Source organism: Scophthalmus maximus, chromosome 6 (genome assembly GCF_022379125.1).
Source record: "Scophthalmus maximus strain ysfricsl-2021 chromosome 6, ASM2237912v1, whole genome shotgun sequence".
NCBI lineage: Eukaryota > Metazoa > Chordata > Actinopteri > Pleuronectiformes > Scophthalmidae > Scophthalmus > Scophthalmus maximus.
In genome coordinates this window covers 4,296,417-4,322,500 of record NC_061520.1, presented here as the reverse complement: position 1 = coordinate 4,322,500, position 26,084 = coordinate 4,296,417, and the positions used below count along the sequence as shown (strand labels likewise).

The 26,084-nt window shown below is 45.6% G+C and overlaps 1 protein-coding gene across 7 annotated transcripts in view; it reads left to right on the top strand.

Annotated features, from left to right (window-relative positions):
• mmp24 (matrix metallopeptidase 24) overlaps positions 1 to 23,773 on the top strand; it is a 51,227-nt gene extending 27,454 nt beyond the window's left edge. For 4 of the 7 annotated variants that reach the window (XM_047332866.1, XM_047332865.1, XM_035630412.2 and 1 more), the window contains 5 exons: positions 2,460 to 2,621; positions 5,562 to 5,767; positions 9,167 to 9,305; positions 13,124 to 13,390; positions 15,907 to 19,800. In XM_047332866.1, the coding sequence (XP_047188822.1) occupies positions 2,460 to 2,621; positions 5,562 to 5,767; positions 9,167 to 9,305; positions 13,124 to 13,390; positions 15,907 to 16,271 (1,139 nt within the window). In that variant the 3' untranslated portion in view covers positions 16,272 to 19,800. Of the gene's footprint in view, positions 1 to 2,459; positions 2,622 to 5,561; positions 5,768 to 9,166; positions 9,306 to 13,123; positions 13,474 to 15,906; positions 19,801 to 21,423 lie in introns of those variants that run through there. The other 3 variants (XR_007030919.1, XM_047332864.1, XR_007030920.1) reach the window with 3 other exon arrangements.
• Positions 23,774 to 26,084: the final 2,311 nt, after the last annotated feature.

The following is a 26,084-nucleotide window of genomic DNA, read 5'->3' as shown; positions in this document are numbered from 1 at the left end:
GGATACTGGTTCCATTAGCCGGCTTTTCATTCATATCAACTAATAAAGATGGACGACATGACAGTGTTTCCAAAAGTGAAGCCAAAACATCTTGATCGCCCCCTGGTGGCTGGCTGCAGTATAGGTCATAAGCCCCGCCCCCTCCAGGTGAGCAGATGGGACATGGACCAAACTAAATCTAAATCAGAGTAGATGTTAAATCAATGTTTCCAAAGATGTTTTTTTTTTTTGTCATTTAAAGCTACAGTGTGTAATATTAAGAAGAACTTATTCAGAGAAATCAAATATATTGTCCATAACAATGTGTTCAGATACGTATAATCACCTGCAACTAAGAGTTTTTCTCGTCAACTTTTGAATGAGGTGGACCCGACCTCCGTGCGAGTCGCCACGTTTGCCTTTCCTCTGCAAATCGGAGACATTTGAAGACATTTCGAGTTGTAGTTCAGAGTTGGAGGAATTGGGGGATTTGTCACGGCTACAATACTCCAGACTCTTGACGCTCTGTACAGTTACATTAGTCTATGAGGCATCGGGGCGATAACACACACACACACACACACACACACACAGCCTGAATGAAGAAAGATAATTATGTTTCTGTAATTAGGTTCAAACAGAGTCAAACCAATTACTGAGGCGATGAAATGTATTAATTTGAGCGGCGCGTTCAGACCTTAAGAAGTCATTAAGAATCTGACGGCAGCTCAGAGTCCGAGCTCTTGATGATGACAGAGAGCGTTGTTCCGACAGAACCTGCAGGAGGAGAACACGCCACTTCCTGTCTCCCTTCTTTGAGTAAGTGGAAGAGGAGTAAAAATAGTAGAAGTACAGGTGATGTTTCTGTTGCTGCTGCAGAAAAAACCTGCTTTGACATTTCGGCCTCGGATCAAACCTTCGTATCGGTGACTTCTTCCTCTGATCGCTCCAAGTTCTTTTAACCATTTCATTTTCTTTTTCGTGAAAATCCTATATTATACCTTCAGACCTAATTTGCACTTCATACATACGTCATTTGATACGTCTTATGAGCATTTGAGGGTTTTTAAGGCCTCAGACTGTGTCCACTCCATCTCCATCCCGACGAGCCTCTTTGGCTCCGTATCAATAAATGATCTCCGTCCACGCTAACGCGCCTGCAAACACGTGTCGCATGACCAGTGGTGCACGTGCCCCAGAGTCAACAGGAAGCAGATTGTCTCCTCTGCAGCTGGTTGGACCAGCAGCGGTAGTTGAGTCGTCATCGTTTTCCAAAAGTTTCAGAAACCAGGTGGTTACTTGTGGTCCCGTCAAAGTTTGGCAACTCCGGGAGGCTCGTGTCTGAGTCTGGAACTGAGACGCAGAGGCCCAGACGATCTCTTCCTGATTGGTTCCCATCAGTCACGACTCTGACGACCGGCGGTGAACGCGAAGCGTCGCTCACACTTCCCGTCAGCCACAGTCCCACCTTTTATGTAACTAGGCAACCGACCGCAGAGTGGACGATCTGCTTCCTGTTTGCGCCGACATGCACATGACCAGTGTACGTGAATGATCGTAAGCACGGATGTAGCCCCAGCGCGAGTGACCTAAAGACACTAGTAAAGACTCTTGGTGGACTATGGGCCCTTCAGCAGCTCGAGCTTCCTTGTGTTGGATCACGTGCGTTTTGACCATACGTGTCGAGATCTCTGGAGCGGGGATCCGAGTGTTAACCGCGCGGCTTAGCGTGATCTGTTTTCCAAAGCCGGCACACGTTTCATTTGGGAAATCTGCGCGTGCTTCGCCGCTCGTATTTAAAAGAGGAGAAAAACATCCAAACGCTGACGCATCAGATTATTCAGCCCCGTGTTTTTCTTATTCACGGGCTTATTCTTGAAACTCCTGCGGGCGGCGGCACATTATTTATACATGACCAGATTATGAATTTTAAATCTGTGTGTGAGTGTGAACTCGTGCATTCTACAGGATGCGGCAGCAAACTGTTTTTGTGCACTCTTCAATAATCCCCCCCGTCAGGCAGTGTCGTTCGAAGGAACCCGGCGCGTCGCCTCAACGGATTCTTCTGTTGATGTGAGATTCACGTCGCGCGGCTGATGAGTCGACGGCCGCTCGGCTCTTGACGGTGTGTTGGACTGACGCCGCGTCTCTGCTCCTCTCCGGTTGGTCCGTTTGCAGACGGGGGAAAACGCATCAGCGGCACAAAGTAGTTTTCTTCGTCATCGCCGGATTTTCTGCTGCGAAATTACCTTTTAAAAAAGCTCTTTAAAGTCTGTCAGCGATGTGGAAAGTTAGTTTTTCCTCCCTCTCCCTCCCCCTTTATGTCCGCCTTCATCTTCCTCTCTCGCTTGACAGGTTCTTTTCTCTTCCCTCTCTCCATCTTTTACAGTTATTTCCCCTTATCTCCTTCCCTGTCGTCTCCACCTCTGATCTGATCGTCCTCTCTCTCTCTCTCTCTCTCTCTCTCTCTCTCTCGCCAGGTAACGATTTGTTCCTGGTGGCGGTTCACGAGTTGGGTCACGCTCTGGGCCTGGAGCACTCCAACGACCCCAGCGCCATCATGGCTCCTTTCTACCAGTACATGGACACGCACAACTTCAAGCTGCCTCTGGACGACCTGCAGGGCATCCAGAAAATCTACGGTAAAGGAAAACCCGTTTGTTTGCTTGTCTGTTTTATTCATCGGTTTATCGCGCAGGAATTTTTGGGGTCAAACCGAAGGTCGCGACACCGTACTGTACGTCCGCGCGTTGAGGGGCAACACTAGTCTTATAGGGAAAACAATTTACAAATCCATAATAAACCTCAATAACAATTTATACAAATAAAATCACTTCATATGTGCGCGAGCCCCCCGGGGGGGAACACCCTGAGGGACGGAGAACAGACGGGGGTACGTTTTGTATGACGGACAGATTTTAATTAACGGGGTTTTTTTTGTGAATGACTAAACGTTTTGCTGCTTCTGAGTCATTAATGAATGTGTCCTCAATGTGCAGCCTCCAACTCGGCAAACTTCATCAATCAATAAATCCATTTATAGATAAAGTCCACGTGTTCATTCAACTAGCACATGACAAATGTGTGCAATAACCATCAAGCGTCTTTACAGGGTTAGCCTGACCGTTATGGATTTTGGGGACTGATGCGTATACCGATATTAGGTGGTAAACAATTTCTGATGAGATCTATCGGCGGATGTATATATTAAGAATCGTCAATGGTTGATAAGATGTCGTTATCAAACCCTAATGACCAAGAAATATAATTAAGGCTTGATTTTTACAGTTTAACCAAAAACTTTGATATAAATAACGATAAACACAAAGAAAACATGAATGCAACCAAATATATAGAACTTGAAATATATATATATATATATATATATATATATATATATATATAATATAGCAAATACATTTTTTTAAATTTAGAATATAAACATAAATGCACATGTTTTCAGTGCATTGTTTAATCTGTCAAATGAAAGTTAATATTTGAAAAGGCAAACACAGATACCGACTCAAATTAAATCAAAACTCATCAGTTACACTTTGTCAGTGTGAGAAGAACTTCCTCAAGCGATATAAATAGTCAATCGGATTGATTGGTCGATCGATCCATTGATTGATTGATCGACTAAAAAGACAGACAGGTGAAGTTAAACTGCAGGGACCCTGGGTTTATACATTTAGGTCCAAAAAAAAGTCAGACTCATTTTCAATTTCTCTGCCTGACTCAAGTCTTCACTTGAGACCCTGAGAAAAAAGACTTGAGAAAGAACCACAACGCACCTCGGTTATTAATTATTCATCCTGGAGCTGAGTGCAGCTGGATTATGAAGAGCTGTCGTCCAGCGGCGGAGCGACGCCGCGGGTGAACGTACAGTGTTCGACTGTGAAGCAGCATCGCGCCTGCCGATGCAACAACAGACAAACGCTGAGCGTCTCGTCTTCTCTCTTGTGTTCACGCTGGGGACGCTTCGCTCCGTCTGAGAGAAGAGAAGACGCTTCGCGTTCCGACGGCCCTGAGCCAATCCTCACAGCGTCTGTTGTATTGCACTGTAACGTTTACTCGTTTAAAAAAAACACAAAGCAACGTTGACATTTTGTTCAATACGTTATAATAAGTACAATATCTCCAGCGTTTATTTCGTCGGCCCCCCGGGTTCCGTCGTCCTCGCTTTTGTTTTTTTCCCCCCCTTTAATCTTCGCAGCAGGAAAGTTTCCCCGTCGTCCCTCGGAACAAAAACTGATCTCAACATTGAAGGTCACGAGACACGGTTGACCTTTCCCGTCGGCGGCGAAGGGCGGAGGAGAGGCCGGAACGCGGGCGGTCGTCGACGCGGTCGGTTTTCATTTCCCGCCGCGCTCGTGCTCGGCGTGGAGATAACGAAGCCTGTCGTGGTTTCCTCCTCTGCCGAGGGTTCATCCCGCTCCGCTTCGCTGCTCTGTGTCTCCGGCACCGGAGAATAACCAACCAGCCGCCCTCAGTGGAGACGTCTGCTTCAAAAATAAAAAATTAAAAACTGAGACTGCTGGTGTGTTAAGTGGGGAATGTGGAATTTTTTTAAAAGCCTCAAAGCAGAAAATATTTCTGATGGTGTATTTAATTATTTATTTTTAAACATGGAAATATAAAGTACTTTTGGACGCCTGAGAAAAAAATGGGTTCTCTTCTGCGTCCTCATCACGGTTCTCTGGATCAGAGGGGTTTTCTCTCCAGCTGGGAGGCAAATGGGAAGACGTGAGGCCTGAGACGCATATTTGCATGAAAAAGTCGTTCTCTTCCTCGCAGCCAGAACGCCTTGACTCCACGCGCACGATGAACACATTTTTTGGGGGGGAATTCAGTGTAAATTTTTGTACAGTTCTCCTGTTTCTCTCAAGTAGCAATGCGAAGATTTGTCCGTAGATCCAGGAGGCGCGGTCGTCCCAACTCCGTCTGCAGGACGCAAGATCGCACATAGAAACTAAAGGCCGACCCGAATGTTTATCGCTCCCGATACATCGGTACTTCCTGTCTATCTAAGGTGACGTCGTCAAATCCTTATGAATAAGAGATGTGATTGAGGCTTGGTATTTTGCAGTTTTACCATAAACTTTGGTAAAAGTGTACTGAAGCTTTTGTCCAAAGTGACTCAAAATCATTGATATTTGTAATTATTGTTTTTTTTTACACACTGTATTTTAGCCACGCCCCAACCGAGACGCGAACCCAAACCTTCCGTACCAAAGTCGTTAGCATAACTCACTAATCTATAAAAGCTGCCAGATGACTCTAAATTTATGGAAAACACAAATGCACCTGGCAAAATGTCCAGAAAATGTCTGAGTGAGAACACGGCAGGAGAATCTCTGGAGAACAGAGGGACGTGTTGATGACTGTAAAAAAAAAAAACTTTGCATGTCCAACTGTCCCGGAAATGATATGTTCCAAATATATATGTACATATATATATATACGGACACGTTACTGTCTCATAAACCCCAAAACGACATTTGATCAGACAGAATTCTGTCACCGCGCTGGAATGGTTCATGTTGTTATTTGCGATTGTGATTTGATTTTGTTCTCCGCAGGTATCCCCACGGCCATGCTGGAGCCCACGCGGCCGCTGCCCACGTTACCCTCCCGACGGCCGCACTCCGGCTCCGAGCGCAAGCACTCGCGCCCGGCGCGTCCGCCCGGCGACCGGCCCGCGCTGCCCGGTAACGGCAAGCCCAACATCTGCGACGGCGACTTCAACACCGTGGCCTTCTTCAGGCGCGAGATGTTTGTCTTCAAGGTGAGCAGGGGACACGGGACAGGGACACGGGACAGGGACGCGGGACAGGGACACGGGACAGGGACGCGGGACAGGGACACGGGACAGGGACACGGTCGACGCACGGCTGGGAAAAACTGAAACACCGTCGGGGTGCAGAGACTCGTATGTTTCCAGTGTGTTGAGTCGCTGCCGCCAAATGTCTCATTTCAAAGGCCTCTTCAAATATGGCAGAGAAAGGTCTCCTTTGCTTCTCTTTCACGGCTCAACCATCGCGAGGTAGTGCCGGTGACGAATCGCCACGGAATCACTGGGCAATCGGAAACAGGAGCCGAGGATGAAAAGGAAATAAAACCGGAGGCCAGACGATCTCATTTGGGTTCGGCACTTCGGAGAGCGCGTCCTTCGAGGGGGAGGGATTTGGCTCCGTATCGCTCCGTCTGTTCCCGCCCCCTTCTGTTAAGTTTAGGTTCCTGCTCATGTTCTGTGCTTCTGTTCCCCGAGTTTTGGATTTCCTGTCTGGACGTTTCCCCGCAGCCGTCAGCCTCGGAAGACTCCTTTTTCATAATTATTAAAGACTACGCCTCTGCAGCTGCCCGTCCCAGCGTCTGCATCTGGGTCCAGCTCGCCCGCCTGCGCTTCTATTGTTACAGTCAAACCCAGCGGGGAAAAATCTCAAATATTGAACACGCAAAAAAAAGAAAAACTCTACCAAACCTGGCGTGCGTGGTTTTTTTTTTGTTATATAATGGGATGCGGCTCTTGTCTGTAATTACTGGGTGTTAGCTCCGACTGAGGGTGACTCATGCAGCCGCCGGTTGCTTTATGGAACAGGGTGTCACTGGGGGAAAAAGGCCTTAATTGCACATTCAGCGGAGAGGACGCAGGATCCTGAGCTGCAGCGAGCGAGCGAGCGAGGGCCGGTCACGCTGCAGCTCAGACGGTAACGATCGTTCCGACACCGACAAACGTTCAGGGGTTCGATCATCGCTGGGGTTTGCTCTCGTGGTATCGTAAGTCTGAAGGATCGGAACCAGGGGCGGCACACACGGTACCGTCCGGCTCCGTGATGATGATGATGATGATGATGATGAAGGGGTCAATGCCTCCGTTACAGCTGTGAAGTACAGTGCAGATGTGCACACGCAGTGAAAAATCCGCACACCCGGGATCAAAAAGGTAAAAATGGCTGATGTCAAACAGAGAGAGGAGAGAGCCCCGTGTTTAATGTATTATACATGACTGTGTGTGTGTGTGTGTGTGTGTGTGTGTGTGTGTGTGTGTGTGTGTGTGTGTGTGTGTGTGTGTGTGTGTGTGTGTGTGTGTGTGTGTGTGTGTGTGTGTGTGTGTGTGTGTGTGTGTGTGTGTGTGTGTGTGTGTGTGTGTGTGTGTGTGACGGCTGCACGCTGAGGAAGCAGCGTTGAAGAGGAAGAAAAATCCATTTTGATGTCTCTGATCTTTAAACTGAATGTTAGAAAAGGTCACAGAACCGCCTCCCGCTCTCCGTGTCTGTCTGCACTTCCTGTCTGTCTGTCTGTCTCTTTCCACAGCTCACCCGTCTGTCTGTCCATACCTGCCCCCCCCTCCTCTCTACCTGTCTGACTCTCCATCCATCCATCCATCCATCCATCCATCCATCCATCCATCCATCCATCCTTCTGTCTTTCTCACTGATGTTAAAACTGAGGAACTCTGATGAAGAACTGTAATATTTCTACACCAGCTGCGATTGTTTTATCCTCCGTTGTGATTCGCAATATTTTTCAGGTTTGGTTTTTCTTCTTTCTTTCCAATTACTTGAGTCTTTCTGTACCAACTTCACATTTTATCACTCAGCGCCGAACTACGAATCTCGTTTTGTTCCTGTGACACTCGATGCGTTCGATAGATTCAGACGTTTCCCAAAACACTCTTTTGGTTGAAATTGTTCAAAACCTGGAACAGACACAAGGTCCAGGTCGAGTTAACATGTTGTTGGACAGAAACACACAAGTCTGTGTCTAATATCAAAAATACATAATCATCATCGTCATCACCATCATCGTCATCATCGTCATCATCATCGTCATCATCATCGTCATCATCATCATCACCGTCATCATCGTCATCGTCATCGTCATCATCGTCGTCATCATCATCGTCACCGTCATCATCGTCATCATCGTCGTCATCATCATCGTCACCGTCATCATCGTCATCATCATCGTCGTCATCATCATCAGCGTCACTGATCAGAGAGACGAGGCCGAGTCTCTTCTCCCTTCAGCTCCTGGACGAGGCCACGTCAGGACGCAGGGAGCGGTGAGGGCCAAGTGGGCGTTTGAAAGGAGACACTCATTATTATGGGATGTCTCCGCGGTGCGAATCACTCGTGGATGCGAAGCATTGATTTTTCTTTTCTTTTTCCTCTTTTCTTTTCCTTTTCCTGTTCAGACAGAATAAAAAAGCATTCGCTGTGTGTGTGTGTGTGTGTGTGTGTGTGTGTGTGTGTGTGTGTGTGTGTGTGTGTGTGTGTGTGTGTGTGTGTGTGTGTGTGTGTGTGTGTGTGTGTGTGTGTGTGTGTGTGTGTGTGTGTGTGTGTGTGTGTGTGTGTGTGTGTGTGTGTGTGTGTGTGTGTGTGTGTGTTCACTGGGGACCATATGCGTGGCTCTGTCCTAGATTCACCGAAGCCAAATGATGATGAGCTAAGATTCATATCCCTTCCTCTCCACCGCTTCTTCTCTTTCTTTCTTTCCCTCTCCTCTTTCTTACATCTCTCCTCTCCTGCCTCCTGCTTCCTTTCCTCTCCCCTTGCCTCTCCCGATTGTCCTTTGTCTTTTTTCCATTCCCTGCATCCACCTGGCTGTTTCTTCTCTTCTCTCACCTCTTGTTTCTCGTCTTCTGTATTTCCACATTATCCCTGGCGCCGCGTTTTCCTCTCGTCAATAATTTCTCCCGAACGGCAACTCTCCAGAGTTCGTGTCTTCCATTGGGGGGGGGGGGGAAACTATATCGAGCCACTCTGTTCCCTTTTGTAAATTGTGTTTCTGTGCAACTGAACTGCAACAGCGAATGTGTTTTGAAGGAGATGTAATCGATGGCTGGATCAGGTTCAGACTGATGCTGGTGCTCTGGCATTGCCGAAAAAAACTACAAATCACACTTCATTCTCTTTCGTCGACATGAGGGACGAGCAGCAGCGCCGATGTGCAAACCGCCTGTCGGGGGCACGTCCACATCTATCTGCTGCGGGGTCGAAGTGGTGCATGTGTTCCCACTTCCACAGCAACCGAGTTATCATATACATGAAACAACAAGCTGATGGATGCAGATGCTTTCAGCGGCTCAGTAAATTTACTTTAGTCTGATAAGGCCACTGGAGTTGTTCTGCCGTCGGCGTCCTGCGGCTGAATGTGTAAACTCCCGCTGTGTGTCCCGCAGGACCGCTGGTTCTGGCGTCTGAGGAACAACAAGGTGCAGGAGGGCTACCCCATGCAGATCGATCAGTTCTGGAAAGGCCTGCCGCCCCGCATCGACGCCGCCTACGAGAGATCTGACGGCAAATTCGTCTTCTTCAAAGGTACGAGCGAGATACGATCCCCACGAATCAGTGTTTTTTTTTCTGAAGCTGGTGATTGAATTGATCATTTTTATTACGGAGCTCAGATGTGTGACTAAATGTCCTCGCGGCGCCGACAGAAGGCGCGAAGAGTGACACTCGACGCGGCAACGTGTTGCTCGAGCATGACAACAAGTCGGCAACGTGTTGCTCTGAAGTGCAGCGTGTTTACTATTGTTATTGGTGCTTTATAGATCAGTTAATAAGAACGTTTGTTTTTTTCGACACCTGCAAAAAGTAGTCAACTGATCAATTAGTATCAACACGAGAACATTTTACTTTTTTTTATATTTTTCATGCGGTTTTCGGCCTCAATATGAAGATTTTTCTATTTCGTGTCACATTAAACTAAATCTGTGCTGGTGTGCGACGGACGCAACATGACATTTAAATCAGATGGGAACGATTAGTTTATCAGTTTTGAAAATAAGGCGGATTAATCAATTATTAAAATCCTCCTCCAGCTCGACGCTGTGTTTCATTTCACAAGGGAAGATCTGGACCAAAACCCATTCATGAACGGAGTCTTAATATTCTTGCAGACTTATTACGATGTATCATCTTAAATTATGATAATGCCATTTCCTAATGATGTCATTCATACCATGTGATGACAAATGATTGTTATCTATAATCCAAACAAGATGTTGGTCCCGTCTCTAATGTTATTGAATTACTGAACTACTGTTTATGATATTTCATTTTTCCAACGCCAGTGATGTCACGAATGCCCGATACGCCTCGTGATGCCCAGATTCTCAGAAAACAGGAAGTGCTCGTCGTCGTGACGAACGCACCAAACTCCGCTCCGAATTCTTTACGTTCTAAACGTGTCCTCGCTGAATATAACGGAGATGAACGCTGGTTTTTAATAACGTCTGATCTGATCCACAGTTCGTCGTCGCTCTTGAACTCTCTGTGCCTGATTCTGGACATGTAAGCCAGGAACTATTGCTCAGTCACACACTTATTATGGGAATGGTTCCCTCTCACGGGCGTTTAGTTGGAGTGATAGAGGCTCACCTCTCTGTTTTGCAGCAGTACAGTCGTTGCATAATGTTGCTTTATATAAAGGCTGTAAATATTTCAGTGTTAATAAATTATTCGTTGAGTGTTAATAGGTGGATAACATTCATTTACAGCTTATGAAATACTTTTTTTAAAACGCCGCCGTGTCAGTTTAAGTTAAACGTTTGCAGGGAACTTTTTTCCCGCTTGGCTGACATGGAATTTTTCTCTCAAACCCGCGAACTCTTCCTCCACTCGACGAAGCGGAGTGGAGGAAACTCTGCAACGCCGACAGAGGGGGCGTCCAGATCTCCGTCTGCCATCTGCTCCACTGTTATTAGTCTCTGTCCTGCTCCGTCACGCGCTCCTCCTCCTCCTCCTCCTCCTCCTCCTCCTCCCGAAACTACATTTAATAAAGTGTGAAGTAGAGAATGTGAAGCGGTGGAGAGCAGCGAAGCAGCTAAGCAACAGAATTTCAGCTCGCTGGAATGAAACCGCCCTCATCCCTCGTCCTCTCTCACGGCTCTCTCTCTGTTTCCATCTCACTCTCTCTCTCACTCTTTCTCACTTTCCCTGTGATGCACGCACACACACACACACACACACACACACACACACACACACAGTCCCAACATCTTCTGACAGCGTCCTGCTATCGCGGCCAGCCAGGAGCAGGTATTAATAGCTTTGGTCCCTCAGAGCCCGACTCTCTCTCTCTCTCACACACACACACACACACACACACACACACACACACACACACACCCATGGACACACAATGACACAGCTCAACCAGGCTTTGACACGCACAAACACACTGTGTTATACACGGACACAAAACTCCTGTAGACGGAGGATTTGTTGTTTGTGAGTGTGTGTGTGTGTGTGTGTGTGTTTGCAGGTAATAGTCTCCTCCATAAGCTTACATGAGGGTGACTCAGGGCTGAAGAAAACCTGCACTTTCAGGAGCTTTTCCGCTTTCGTGCGGCTTCATTTTGAAAACCTTCTATTTTTATGATGTAGAAGTTGGCGTGCCCATTATCACGCAGCGCACACCGTTCAGAGGGGTGACGTGGGATGGTGCGTGGCAGCGTGATGAGGATGATGATGATGATGATGATGATGAGCCATCATTTTTTCTGAATCTTGTCGAGTGAGCATGTTTGAGATTAGAGAGAGAAGATTCTCCTGGAGTGTCTAATGCAACACCGAAGGATTTTAAAAAAACTCCTGTAGTCTGAGTTCAGCTTTTACCGTCTGGAGGTATTACCGCGGTGAACCGTTTCAAACCTGGTCTCCGCACGCCCCGAAGTTACTGACACGGAGACTCAAACTCATGAAAAATCTTAGAACTAATGGTGAGATGTATGGTTTTTATTGAAATAATCCAGATGTCCAACACCTGGATTGAAAAATGTTCCTCGTCTTTTCTGTATCGGCACAAACCAGTACGACATTTTCTCTGCACTCACGTCTCCTTCCAATCCTCTTTTCCAATCTAAATGATCTGTTAGTATATTCACATGTACTGTTCTTTTACATTTTGACGTCTGAAAAGGGCAAAATTAGGATTAAGTGTCTTGTACTAACCTTGTGCACCGGTCCCTGTTGTTTCATCTATTGAAGTGGGGCTGAATTTAAAACCCTGGTCAAAGTGCTTTTATGAAGTATTTCCATTATATTTACTCTGCTGTGTTATTCTTTCTCATATTTTTCCGCGTCTTTTTCCTCTAACTATCGAGAACCTGACATTCGAACAAAGCTGCAGAGAATCTGTTTCGTCTGAAGGTTTTCTCCGCGTCGTAGGACGCAGCCGCCGCGTTGCACGACAGTTTAAACGTGACTGACGGTGCACAATTTTCCTGTGCTTTTTATTTTTATCATAATTCATTAAGGTTATGTTCATGTTTTGACACTTGAGTCTGCCGCCGAGGTCGTGTTCTCGCCTCTAGTTATTCTACCTGTCCCTCAGCGGGACGTCTCGCTGTGAACCTGTGAACTCAATTGTGGAAAATATATATTTATTTAAAGCCTTGGTTAGATTTTGATGATAATATATAACTTTAAACTGTTCTCCGGGTCTGTTTTGCAGGGTGAAGACATCAGTTGAGCTCAGACCTCAGGGGTGGCATATGTGGTCTGGACGGCAAATGAAACAGTTTATTAAACAAAGTTTTACATAAAAACACGATGAAGACAATACCCCGGTTTCTCAAACGCCATGTAAACACCTTACCCCGGCTAAAATCAGAGTTCTCATGCCCCGGTCAACAGACACTGATAACTCCTTCAGTAACCGGGGTATTCGTGCATGTGTACACCTTAACCGGGGTAAACTCTGCTTACGCAGCCGTGCATGCTCCGTAGGTTACAGGTGCCGCTTGCAGGAAGCAACGCCGGCAAAACAACAGCAACAGCGCAAAGCTTTACCTCCAAAACCGGAGGATTTTCGCCACGGCATGTGACGTTACCGAGGCGTAGAGAATGTACGAGATGCACGGGGATGGAAAGTCGGCCATGTTCTCTTCTTCCAGTTGACCTTTGACCTTTGTCAACTGGAAGGAAAAAAGCCTTATTCCAACCAGTTGTACGTTGGCAGAGCGCCGCCTACTGCACCGTACAGGGTTACTCTCCTTCCCATTGGTCTCTCCCCGGTTATTCACCTAACGGGGGTGAGACCATACCCCGGTTAACGGCTGTGCACTGATGGACAACACGTGTAATTGCTTCATATTTGCATCCTGACCCGTGCCTCTTCACCCCTCATCCAGGCGACAAGTACTGGGTGTTCAGAGAGGTCACGGCCGAGCCGGGTTACCCTCACAGCCTGGTGGAGCTGGGCAGCTGCCTCCCCAAGGACGGCATCGACACGGCGCTGCGCTGGGAGCCCGTCGGGAAGACCTACTTCTTCAAGGGGGACCAGTACTGGCGCTACAACGAGGAGAAGAGCACCGCCGACCCGGGATACCCCAAACCCATCACTGTGTGGAAGGGAGTGCCGGATGCACCGCAGGGGGCGTTCATCAGCAGGGAGGGCTGTGAGTGTCTTTAACACAGTTCTGTCTGGTGTCACTGTCTGCGCATTATGATCCGTCAGCTGCGACACACAGTTTCTTACTGGGTAAGAAGCTCAGTTAAATTGATATTATCTGTTTGTTCGCACAAATGAGCTGTGAGCACATCACAAACATATTTATCTTTTAAACTTTGGCCAAGCCGACCTGGAGAAAAGTGACCTTTCGATCAAGGTAACGGTGCGATTGATTCGGTCGCCTGTCAGTGGCGTCGTATCCCCTTTGTGGCGTCAGCGTTGTGTTTGTCTGCCAGAGTCAAATTCGACTTTTCCAGTTGGAAGTCACATTTTTACAACACACTGTTTAGATCTTGGTGGTTTTTAACGGTATATTTCAACTGGATGAAGGATTTCAGTCGTCGGACGTCTGGGTCTTAAAGAGGAAACAGACGTCTTTTATGCCCCTAGTGGTTCCAGGTGGTATTTGTGTTGAGGTACTTTTCCTTCTGAAGAAGTTGTCAACACTTAACTGAATAAGAAATAAGCCCCTACTTTTTTTTTTAAACTAACGTTAACTAGCGGCAGTCTTAGCATCATGGCTAACTCAATGCCAGCAGCAGAAAACATCCGTGTAAATCCTAATTTGAACAAATAACCTCGAGTTAAACGTGCAGTGGTGTTAATAAGTCGGCTGGTTGTGTCACTTACTCATCTAGTAGTTACAAGACGTCGTCTTTGAAGCCTCTCAAGTCCCGGAGCTCTCTCTCCGCCGAGAGAATGCCCGCCTGAGGTTTACTCCTGTTTTTTTTCCCTCAACAGGATTCTTTTTCTTTGCTGAGATTGAGTTGTTTTTTGTAAATGCAGCCGTTCCACCGTCACAGGGGATCGATATCGGGAGAACGCTGTTCTCTTTCTTGTTTGGTTTACGCAATGGATGCTGCAGTTCCTCTGTGGCGTAAATCCAATCGCCATTTTTCCACGAACACCGCACGGTGAAATCAAGGTCTTATAGGGGACCCATATATATTCATCGCCATTTCAGTGTGCGGCCAGTTTTAACATCATGATGGCGAGCTTTTCACTTGAAGCTATCAGAGATACGAGCCGAGAGGCTCGCGGCCCCTCAGAGACGTCCTGTAGTCTCCGAAGAAAACTGCCACTCATCACTCTTCTGCTTGTTGAGTCGAGACCTCATGACCTCGTGGCTTCCTCAGAGGGAGTCGTGTGTGTGTGTGTGTGTGTGTGTGTGTGTGTGTGTGTGTGTGTGTGTGTGTGTGTGTGTGTGTGTGTGTGTGTGTGTGTGTGTGTGTGTGTGTGTGTGTGTGTGTGTGTGTGTGTGTGTGTGTGTGTGTGTGTGTGTGTGTGTGTGTGTGTGTGTGTCTCACTTACTGTGCTGTTTTACTTTCAGCTACAGGCTACAGCCACATCTTCAAGCATCTTAAGCCGAGATGTTTAAGATGAGAGAACTAAAAACGTGTCGGTTGCTCGGGGGGCCGACGCGACGCACATCTCCGTGTGAAGCCAACGATCCCGCGATCGTCGTCTATGAGTTGCTACGGATCCCATACAAGGAAGACACATATGAAGCAACTGCTAATTATATGATTCACGTCCATTCTGTTGCTTTTCAATTCCACGGGGTTTGATTCGATACAGTGCGATTTAACAAGATGACGCGCTGTTCAGCAAAAGAATGTGATGCTGCGCAATTCAACACTGTGTTTTGATTATAAAGCAAATTATAAATGAGCTTAAAATTTGTGTTGTTTCTGTTTGACCAGTTGAAAATGGAAAGTCTGACATGCGATGAAGTAAAACCGGGTCTGGACTTTGTCTCCTGTTCTCTGTCTCCAGCTTCCACTTTTACAACTTCACCAATTTAACATTTAAAAACGTCCACGCTGCTCAGGATTAGTGCTGAAGCGCAGAGCAATGTGCCGTCAGCAGACAGATGAGCTTCAACTCCGTCAGCGGCAAAGGTTTACTCAGCAGCGCTGCTGCTTCTCCGCTTCACAGCAGTGATTTTGTCATTTGCCTGCGTCTCGTCGAATTAGTTTGTCTCTCGACAAACTTTTGATCTGTAGCCTTTCGGTGGAACACGGTGGCTCTTCCTGCCTGATAATCTGTGACACGCAACCCAAATCGAGAAATGAGCGCTGACAGTTTACTTTCTCGAAGATTTCCTTAGTATAACAATGTGTAATGGAGCCCTGTAAATGAGGTATGAGGTCAAGACGTCTTCCTGCCTAATGTCCTCCTAGACCTTCTAACTAGTTTCTACAGAGATTGTCGTTAGACTATTTTTCTGATATTGATTTACTGTAAGCCATAAAATCACACGTAAAAACATATCAATATTTGAAAATTTTCAAGATTTACCAATCTTGAAAAAAAAATTCTGAAGTTGTATATAAGAAATATTTATCATAATGTAACAAAAATGAACCCTCTAATTTCCCTTTTTTCTCTTTCCTTTACCCCCTTTTGAATTTTTTCGCCCCATCGGCCCTGTTACTCTCATCCTGCCCCCCCCCTCCTCAGACTACACCTACTTCTACAAGGGGAAGGAGTACTGGAAGTTTGACAACCAGAAGCTGACGGTGGAACCCGGATATCCAAAGTCCATCCTGCGCGACTGGATGGGCTGCGACCTGACGGACCTGGAGCGCTCGGGCAGCAACGGCAACCGCGGTGACCGCCAGCTGCCCCTCGACGACGTGGACATCATGGTGACGATCAACGACGTGCCGACAACGGTCAACGCCATCGCCGTGGTGATCCCCTGCATCCTGTCACTGTGCATCCTGGTGCTGGTGTACACGATTTTCCAGTTCAAAAACAAAGGTGTGCAGCAGAACACCATGACACAGCACTACTACAAATACCCCGTTCAGGAGTGGGTATGACAGGCCACGTTTCCCAGGAAGAGGTCAAAGTTGACGCATGGAGTGGTTGTCATATTGTTAGCTAGCTAATGTTGGCTAATGGACAAGAACACTAGCAAAGTACAGTGGAAAGTCAATCCCGAAAGACACTAATTGGCTAGGGACTCATGTCTGTATTGTGACACTAGCACAGGAAGATAAGTGACTTTGTCTTTTTAAGGATGAGCAAAGCAAATAGTGTGAACAAATCTGCAAATAGGAGGATCGGAAACAGCAGATTCTTCAGTCTCGCCCATCCGACTTTCGAGTGAAACGTGGTCTCATGAAGCGATACTGAACTTTGGCTTCTGGGAGCCACGACACGCTGCTCTGCTTCTCAGTGGAAATAAGATAACAGGAAGTGGAAGAAAGGCAGAGTAAACCTCTTCTGCTTCGGACAACAGCAGCTTGTAGGCGTGAACTTCTTCAACTAGTGAGTCGGATGAAATTTAATCCCAAGAAAAAAAAAGATATGATTAAAAAAACTAAACTTTAAACTTGAAAATAAATGTAGGTAGAAAGGCCATAACAAAAAGAAAACCAATGATCTCTTCGCGGATTAATTTATTTTCAGTTGTTTGGGTATGTAAAACTGTCAAAGAGGACCCTTTTCTCTCTTTTATCACCGCATAGTACAAAAACCATCTCCATTAATTCAGATCTTGATCAACTTTCCCTCCCTGAATCAAACAAAAGCTGTTGATTTAAACAGCCTGAACCGATGCTGTCAGTAGAATAGTGAGTCATCAGCATACAGCGATAGAAAAGACTGACGACAGTCCAACAGACTTCTCAGCAGACTCAACACGTCTGCTCATATTTAACATGCGTACAATTAGAGCCTGTATTAATCAAGCTGCTAAAAGTAAAATAATAATAAAACTGAAATAACTTTTACTACCACTAGCAAACTTCCGTGTGAAAGAGATCTCCAAAACTATTCTCAAAAGAGGACTGCACACACCTTTTGAAAAATGTTTTCATTAATTGTACAAAATATGAAAATGATGAAAACTACGTCAGATAAAAAAAAATGGTGGTAATTTGATCCCACTGTTTGCATTTTAATCTTATGTCTAATTGGATGATACACCACTGGAGGTTTTTTTTTTTCTCAGAATTTGGTTTCAATTTCAAACAATTGTTTAATTCCTATTTATATACAGTATTCTAAATATATATCATTGTTAATTTTACATGTTTATAGCTATTTGAGATATCAAGGATTTCACACAAATAAAATTAACCTTTTGAACAATTAAAATCACATATGTTTTTGCAGAATGATACCTTTTTTTTTTTTAGTGAACAGTATGGGAGGTCTAGGGTAAATCCTTGTGTCTGATTGGCTCTTACTGCTCTGAAGATGAAATGTGATGAACATAACTCGACGTTACATTGTTGTAAGTAGGAGTAAGTTATTTGATAAATGTGTCTTAATGCTCACGGAACCTTTCTAAATCACATTTAATTCACAATCACACATAAGCTTTTTTTTATAATGCGTTTTTATTTTTTATTATAATGTATTCTTATGATGTGGGAATTCCGAATTTCTCAGATGAAATTTCCAATTTCCAACCTCCAAATGTTGCTGGAGCGCAACACCAAACCTGAACAAATAAAAAAACTGGCTGACCAGCAGTTTGTTTTTTGGCTAATGATCAGACAATATAACCGCCATCAGTGCAGCCTCCAAATGTTTTCTACATTTCTTGTATTTTTAACATTAACGCGACAAAAATGTGATTACATATTAGGACCTGTCCACATTGACGTCATCAGTTTACATGCAGAATGTTTTATTAAATACAGGCGGATGTACTCGAGGTTGCCTTTGAGTTGACGGTTTACCATTTTCATCTTACGCCTTTGTGGATGCTGCCGTTGTTGTGTGACATCCTCCGGCTGCTTCTCCGTGAAGTCGGGGGTAGAGACGGATTTGCCCACGAGGAAGAGAACTTCCGACCTCCATTGCACTTCATCTGGTGGAGGAAGATCGTAAAATCACGACTTCCCCGAGTTGCCTGGAACGCAGCGTTTATCGCCGTTTTTATTAGCGGTTTGATAATTTACGAGCCTGGAGCTGAGCTAGTTCGGTTAATTTCGTTCCAAGAGTTTTGTCTTTGTCCTCATTTTTTATCTTTCCAGAGAAAGAGAAGAAAAAAAAACGGTGCTTGGAGGGGAATTGTGGATGTGCAGTGAAGGAGGAAATAGAAAGGAACAAGTGAAAGGACCGAGAGGTAGAACGAGGCATGTTTTGAATAGAGGAGCGATGGAGCGGTGGTGGGTGGTGGGTGCTCGGAGGATGTGTGGGTGTGGATTAGTATGCTGGCTGTGGCACAGGAACATCAACTGGACTCAGTGAAGTTACTTCTGTTCACAAAGCTCTAATAGGGCAGCGCATCCCTCGCTTTAACCCTCCCAATGCCTTTTACTCACTGTCCTCCTGTAATCGTCTCCGTCCGTCCTCCCGTCCTCCCTCTACACCGACCTCATCAACAGCATCCCACAATTTCTTTTTATCAATACGCAATTTGTATCATCTTCAGAATCTGGATTCTTTCGTTATGATTTCATAAGAGCTTTTAGTGTTGGTTAAATCTGAGGCTCGTCTCCGGCTTAGTCCAAAGTGCCAACATTTTTTTTCCTCGTCTTTGGTTCAAAGTCGTCAACACACCTTGTGTTACATTTTGCGTCAGTGGGGACACATTAGGGTCAAACCTCTGTGCTTGACAGAATTATCGATGGCTTATGTATTTGTTATTTACAGCAATTCAACAACCTATAAAAAAATAACCTATGATTCTAATCGCTCAGCTACACGTATGTTTCCACTTTCAAAAAAACATAAATTGATATTTATTATTCAATCTTTAGGGGGGGAAAAATTTTTATTTTATTTTTTTTACATTTCGAGAATAAAGTCAAAATCTCGAAATGTCGAGAATAAAGTTGAAATATAATAAAGTCTAAAATTGTGACCCGGCAGCACTTTTCAGCCGCACCAAACAACCGGATGTTGACGTTTTGTTCGCCAGTTTGCTAAGCTAACACTAGCTGCTAACCACGCTGGAAAGTTGCGATATTATTATTGGCAGGCGGAATCTGGAAGAGACGATGCGCTGACGACGGGCGTTTGCACGTGAACGTCAACTGTGTGTCCCGACACGATGACGTTCGCTTAGCCAGCGTAGCTTCGCTAACGTTAGTTAGCGTGGATGTGTGACAGCTGAACTGGAGCCACAACACGGACGTTTAGGGCTATTTGAACTTTAATCTCGACATTTGGACTTTATTGTCGGAGTGTTAAATTCTTATGCCTGGCCGTAATACTCTTCCGTACCTTCATAATCCTGAGAAGTTGTAGTCTTTAATCCACACTGTCCATATTTACATGCGCAGGCAGCAGCGTGATTGCAGATGCCCCTTGAGATTTCCATTCATACATTTAAAAAATGTGACACAACATCTGCCCCCGTACGCCTCTCTCCGCCCCCCCCCCCCCCCCCCCCCCCATCTTGTTCTCATTCGCTCAGCGTTGTAGCTCCCCGTCCTGCAGTAATTGAATGTGTTCTCGCCGCTGTCGAGAGCAATTCGCCGAACGCAGCGCTCGGCACAAATCGATGTCGTTCAGTATCGCGCGGGCGCCGCATTGGTACATTTGTTCCTCGGAGGGGTTTTGCTCCTTCTTCATTCTTTTTTTTTTTTTTACCTCGAACTCCCGTGAATGGGGGTCGTGTAAGTCTGTGGAAACATGAATGTCCATCAAAAGAAAGAAAATTGCCTCCTTGAGAAAAAGCTTGTCTTTCCTCTTTGTGTGTTCTCTTCGCCCGGAGCGAAGCTGCTTCCATTCAAGGACAAACATGCGTCGGATCAAAATTTGAGTTGAGCAAAACTGAAAAAGCTCCAAAAAGGAGATAATCAGCATTTGAATGGAAGTGATGATTCATATTCATTCCTGTCCTTTTTTGTGTGTGTGACATCTTCAGGTTGTTGGGTTTTTCTCTGTCGGGCCATCGAGCCTCAAGAGGAATTTCATTATTCACATTTTGCTGTAACCGATGGATGTTTGTATGAAAAATGGCTTGACTCATTTAAAAAAAAATAGTTTCTAATCAATATTCTGTTGATTCATCGAGGTTTCAGCCTCTAGTCACAAACTGAAGGTGATTCTTCAGTTTTTGTACTTAAAGGTGGAAAATCTGCAGCACTGAGGCTGACGACAGTCCAGAACCAAGACCTGCCTCCGTCCAGAGCAGAATTATCACGACCGACTGAGACCAACCCAAACTTTCTGACCAACATTTTCACGCGTCCGGATGCCAATGTCGTCGTGCCATTTTTTGGGTTCTTGTGCTCGCCGCTGGCGTTGCAGGGGAGGCGACAGCACCGACACCCGCCCTGAAGTGGCATGAGGCTGACGTTAGTGGAGGGAGGAATGATGAATCACTGAAAACTGAGCAGAGTCAGAAGACCCTGAAGCTCCGGCTCATGATGTGATCATTAGAGAGGTATAGGTTGTATTTATTGAGGGGGAGGGGGGGGGGGGGGGGGGGGGGGTTAGCCTGTACAGTGACGTCGTCATGTGGACTTCAGGTCATGTTGTTTAGAGATGCGTGGATTTTTTCGGGGACAGTTTACCGTGATGCCACTTCGTCCACTGTGGGTTCTAGTTCGTTGAATGTCGTCCCTTTGGTTGTCTGTTCACCTCTCGGCCGGTTCACCACGTCTCCAGGTTCTCCGCGCACTAAGACAAAGAGAGGGGAGGCGGTGACGGGAGGGCCGCGCCGGTGCGGGGTGGTCGTCGGCTGGCGCGGTGCACGTTGTGGATCGCGGAGCTCCAGGCGAGGGGCGGGTTTTGTCGTCACCTGGGGGGCGCCGGGCTCGCACTGCGCTGCCGCTCGTAAACAGTAGCAGATGTGCAGCTACATTAAAACCTTATGATTGACTGCCGCTGCGCTGGTGTGATTTGGGATTAAGTGCCTTGCTCCAGGGCACGTCAGCAGCAGAGGTTTTATGTTTTAAAAGAAGGGGGGGGGGGGGGTTGTTCAAGACGGCAACCTTCTGTTTGGTTGCCTCTTCTTTCCTCTGACGATGAATGACTCCCGTTCTCTCCCGCCGTCCCCGTCAGGTCCCAGTGCAGTTGTGCAGAAGGACACTTGATGTAGGTTCTAACAGCTGAGCAGTGACTTGGACTCGACGACTGTAGATGAAGATGGACGACGCGCCACCACTTCCTCCCGCTGTACAAACACGAAGCCAACCGTCGGCCACCATCTTGAGTCTGTGCGGGAGTGATTTGGGGTGTCGAGGCCCCCCGCCTTCTCCACCGACCGCCCAGCCAATCACGAGTCAGTCTCAGCTGTCAATCATGACGTCTCAGCCCGGTTTTATAGCATTAAATAACTAACTAAAGTCAAACTGATCAGAAACATGAACACTTGAACATACATCCGTGTGATAAGACCAGAAACAATCTTAAGGAAAATTAGGTTTCACATGTAATTCGATATATTTAATTTGGTCCATGTCCCATCTGCAAACATGGAGGGAGCGGGGTTTATGAGCAATATACTGCAGCCAGCCACCAGGGGGCGATCCAGGTGATTTGACTTCACTTTAGGGAGCTGTCATGTCGTCCATCTACATTTACAGTCGTTGGTTGGTCGTCTTTATGTACAGTCGACTTGTTGAGTGGCCGGCAGCAGGAGAAGATTTAGTCTCCATCACATTTAAATCATGCTCTGTACTAAAGAGACTCTCCACCACCACCACCACCTGTCTTTTTACCCCTCCGTCAGAAACCATGTATATACTGTGTTTGCTGAGATTTGCAGAAGAATAGCAGTTTACAAGAAGTGCAGTGTGTATTTCAGCAGATGTCTGTTTGTGCAAGAGGACGAAGGATACTTGAAGAAAACACACCGTAGTGTTATTATCTTACACGGAACACACATAAAGACAAAACATATTATTGTACATGAGATGGGTTTTTTTCTGTCCACCGCACAGTTTCTGTTGGAAACATTTATTCAGCTGCACGTTTCTCAGAGGGCGAAGGGGTCCTCGGAAAAAATGTTGCCTCTTTTTTGGGCTTTTCGTTGTGCCGACCTGGGACAAACTGCTCGGTGACATTCTTTGTCCCAGGTCTGGTGACGTGCCGGTGTAAGTAAAGGTAGACTTGGTCATCGGAGTCACGCCACGTCCAAAAAGAGGGGCGACATTTGCCAGAGATGGTGCATCTGCAGGAAATGATGATTTTCTTTTTAAAGCTCCGTGAATTATTGTTGGGAAAAATTGGGAAAATATCAACAACAGCAGAAAATGTCTCACAAAAATCTGCTATGTAGTTTTTTGTGTAATCTTGCTGACAAATGAACAAACACACGGTCAGGGGTGAAAACATAACCTCCTCGGTGTTTCATATTGGCACCTGAAAAAGATGTGAAGTTGTTCTTCAAGAAATGAGGAGGAATAAAACTGAACGTAGCAACAGTGTACGAACATATTCAGGTTATACTTTAGTGTATTTAATGACATATGGAAATAAAAACTCCAAACTCCTTTCGGATCGTCCTCAGGTTTGTCAAATCATTTCAAACTGAAACTAAAACTTAGATTCGTCTGCATAGGTGCAGATCTGTTGACCAACGTGGCAGGGAGCTTTGGATCGTGGCTTCATGAGGCCAAGTCTTCCTTTAACTCGCCTGTTGTTGCCTTTAATTTCTAATGTTCTCTTTTCTTAACAAAACATATATATATATGTATATGTCTACGTAGGTGATGAAAACATATCAGAGTAGTTTGGGAAGAGTTTTTTGAAGTTAAGGGATTTACTGAAGTTCTTCGGATAATAAACAACAACAACTCGGACAGATTTTATCAGAAATAGCTTTAAGAGAGATTCAATTCTGTTTTTTTTTCTTCTTATATAGACGAAAGAAGTTTTCTGTAAATACAGTATGATTTTTTTGTGTGTGGGGTTTTTGACTAAATGGGTTGACTATAAAAATCAAAATGAAAAAAATCCGATCTTTTGCTCACCTCTTTACATGCGAACTGATGCACCCTGTGGATTCTTTTTCCTTTTCTTTAAAGAGTCCTCATGTATTCTCTTCCAGTCGGACATCAAACGTCAGCTCATGTAAATATGACATAAACCAACAAAAAGCTTTTGAAAAGTTTTTGTAATTTTTTTTCTCTCTTATTTAAAATGAACGTCATCATCATCCGCATAATGTTGTTCCATCTTAATGACGATGCTTATACCGAATAGGCATGTTTACGTTAATGACTTGAAGATTATTCTATGATTCCAGTTTGATTTCTAACGAGAGAAAGTTTTATTATTCATGTAAACGTTAACATGACGGGGAAGAGATATTTTTTTTGTGTCTTTTTAATGTTTGGCTCAGTTTGACTGTCCCATGCCAATTATATACCAATAACACGATGAAATGTCAATAAAAGTGAAAACTTCATCGGCTAAGACTTGTTTTTCACTTAGTGGGGATTTTTTCAAAGCATCGGACTCTCTCAAGGTCATACCGCAATCGCCCCCGACCTCAGAGACACGTGTCAGTGTCACGTTCTGAAGAATAAATGTCCATAAACCCACGTTGAAATCACAGACGAAGAAAAAGTTGCTGGAGAACTTGTGGGAGTTTTTAACTTTTCTTCTGTATCACAGCGATCCAGTGATTTCCTCTATTTTTCTCATTCAAACGTCTTTTTAATATCTCTTTTTATGTTAGTCGTTTTGTGTTTATTTTCCCATTTTATTGTCCTTGTGTGATACACCAGGAAAACTGTTTCTAAACTGAATCCGACTCGCAAAGCCGCTTATGGTCTTTTTTATTATTATTATTATTACTCTGCTGTGTGTAAAATGTGTATTTCATCGTTTTCAGTGGGTCCGGTTCCAAAGGAGTTTCTGTAGGTCCGTTAACATTGGGACATCTGTGCGATTATGTGCAGTATAAATCGACCAGATGTTGCTTAATAAATCTGCCTTGTGGTATTTCGCCGAAATGCCCCTTTAGGGACAAATATGCAACGTGTCGAACCACCTGTCCGGTAATGAGACTGGACCGAGTGGCTGCTCCAGCACCATTTTCATTTCATGGCAGTTTAATGTCTAATTCAGAAACTTGTAACCTTTTTATTTTACTGAGGCCGAATTGATCTCGTTTGTTCGGCGTCCATGTTTTCTTCTTTCATGGACTTTATGTCTGTTAGTTTGATTGTTCCAAACCGGTCGGTGCTTCACCATTTGGCGAGGAGAAAGGTCCCCGCGGAGGTTTTTCCCACCGCTAGTGTCACTGCAGAGCGACAGTTCGATGAGTCGTCCCGATAGCGTCTGTTCTACCACCACAGCTTGTGCGCCGTGACAAGGTTTCTCCTCAAGAAGGAGGCATGAGAGTTTATGGGATACGTGGTTTTAATAGACAAAAGCAACCAATTACCTGGTCTTCTTTTCCAGAAGTTACACTAAATAAAACACTGGTTTATCCAGAAAATAATCACATCCAGTATAAGAAATGTTACACGTTGCATTTAAGGTCTGTTGCTGTGTGTTTTCCTTCCAGTAAATCAATCAGCAGAATACAGAACTTGTCTATTTTCATCCGCGAAGCTGTTTGGACCCGGTGCCACTCATCTTCAGCGTCTGGCCCAGAGGTCGCAGGACAACACCTCCAGCTCCACGCGGGTTTTCTACCTTCTCACCTCAGGCGTCCTACACATTCACGTCCTCCGCTCCAGCGGTTGAGCTGCTGTACCGGGACCAGTTCAGTACCAGTTGGTGCAGGAGATCATGAAGCACATGTCGTCCGCGTGCCTGTTTCCCATCCTGCACTGGGGCAGCTCTCCTGGCGCGTCTGTGGACGGACGAATATTTCGGTGTTAAGCAAAAACTACAATAAGTATAAGTAATTTCTCCTCTGAATGTGAGACCTTCAGACGCAGCGGAGGCTGAAGTGTCAGCGGAGGCTGAAGTGTCAGCGTCGTGGGGCTGTGGATGTTTTTCATCCTCGTCCTCTCTCTGCTCGTCCTCCCTCTCACGGCTCTGCTCTCCTCCCATCGTCGACACAGGAAGTCACGCCTGGGCTGACAAAGTGGTTGAAAATCTATTCAGTAGGTTTAAAGGATAAGGCTACAAGATATTACTATGTAACGTAAAATATAGTAAAATATATTTTAACCTACAACCAAAACCTGTTTTTTTAAATATTGTATATAATGTGGGCTGCGAAAGAGACGGTAGAAGCACTCGTTAGTTTCTTCACTGGCACGCAATGAATCCTGGGATAGATGGGCCACAATAAGAGGATCTATGCATTGGTGCCTTCTTTGCTCAGGGATGGATGGACGGCATTCGTCAACAGCGCGCGAAGTTGCGCCGGTTTGACGCCACCAGTCTTTGCATGCAGCACTTCTGAAGGATAACAGCCACGAACTGGGACACAGCTACAGACTGTGTAGACTGTGTAGCCAGGTTTGGTCTGGACGACCAACAACAACCTGGACCTAAAGCTCCACAGGTGGAAAAGTCAAGACGGACAATCGGTGCAATCTCATTGACTTCTCCTATCTTAAAAAGACACAGGCCGCATTAAGGTGTGAGCAGTGGGAGAGAGACAGAGGAAGATGCAGACAGGGAGGAGGAGGAAGGAGATAACAGCATCCCCCCGGTTATCAGCTCGGACATCTCTAATCCTGTCTAGAATGATCCGTCCAGGAGGGCAATCCAATCAGACACAACACAATCAGTTTAGCGGGCGCGGCCGGCGG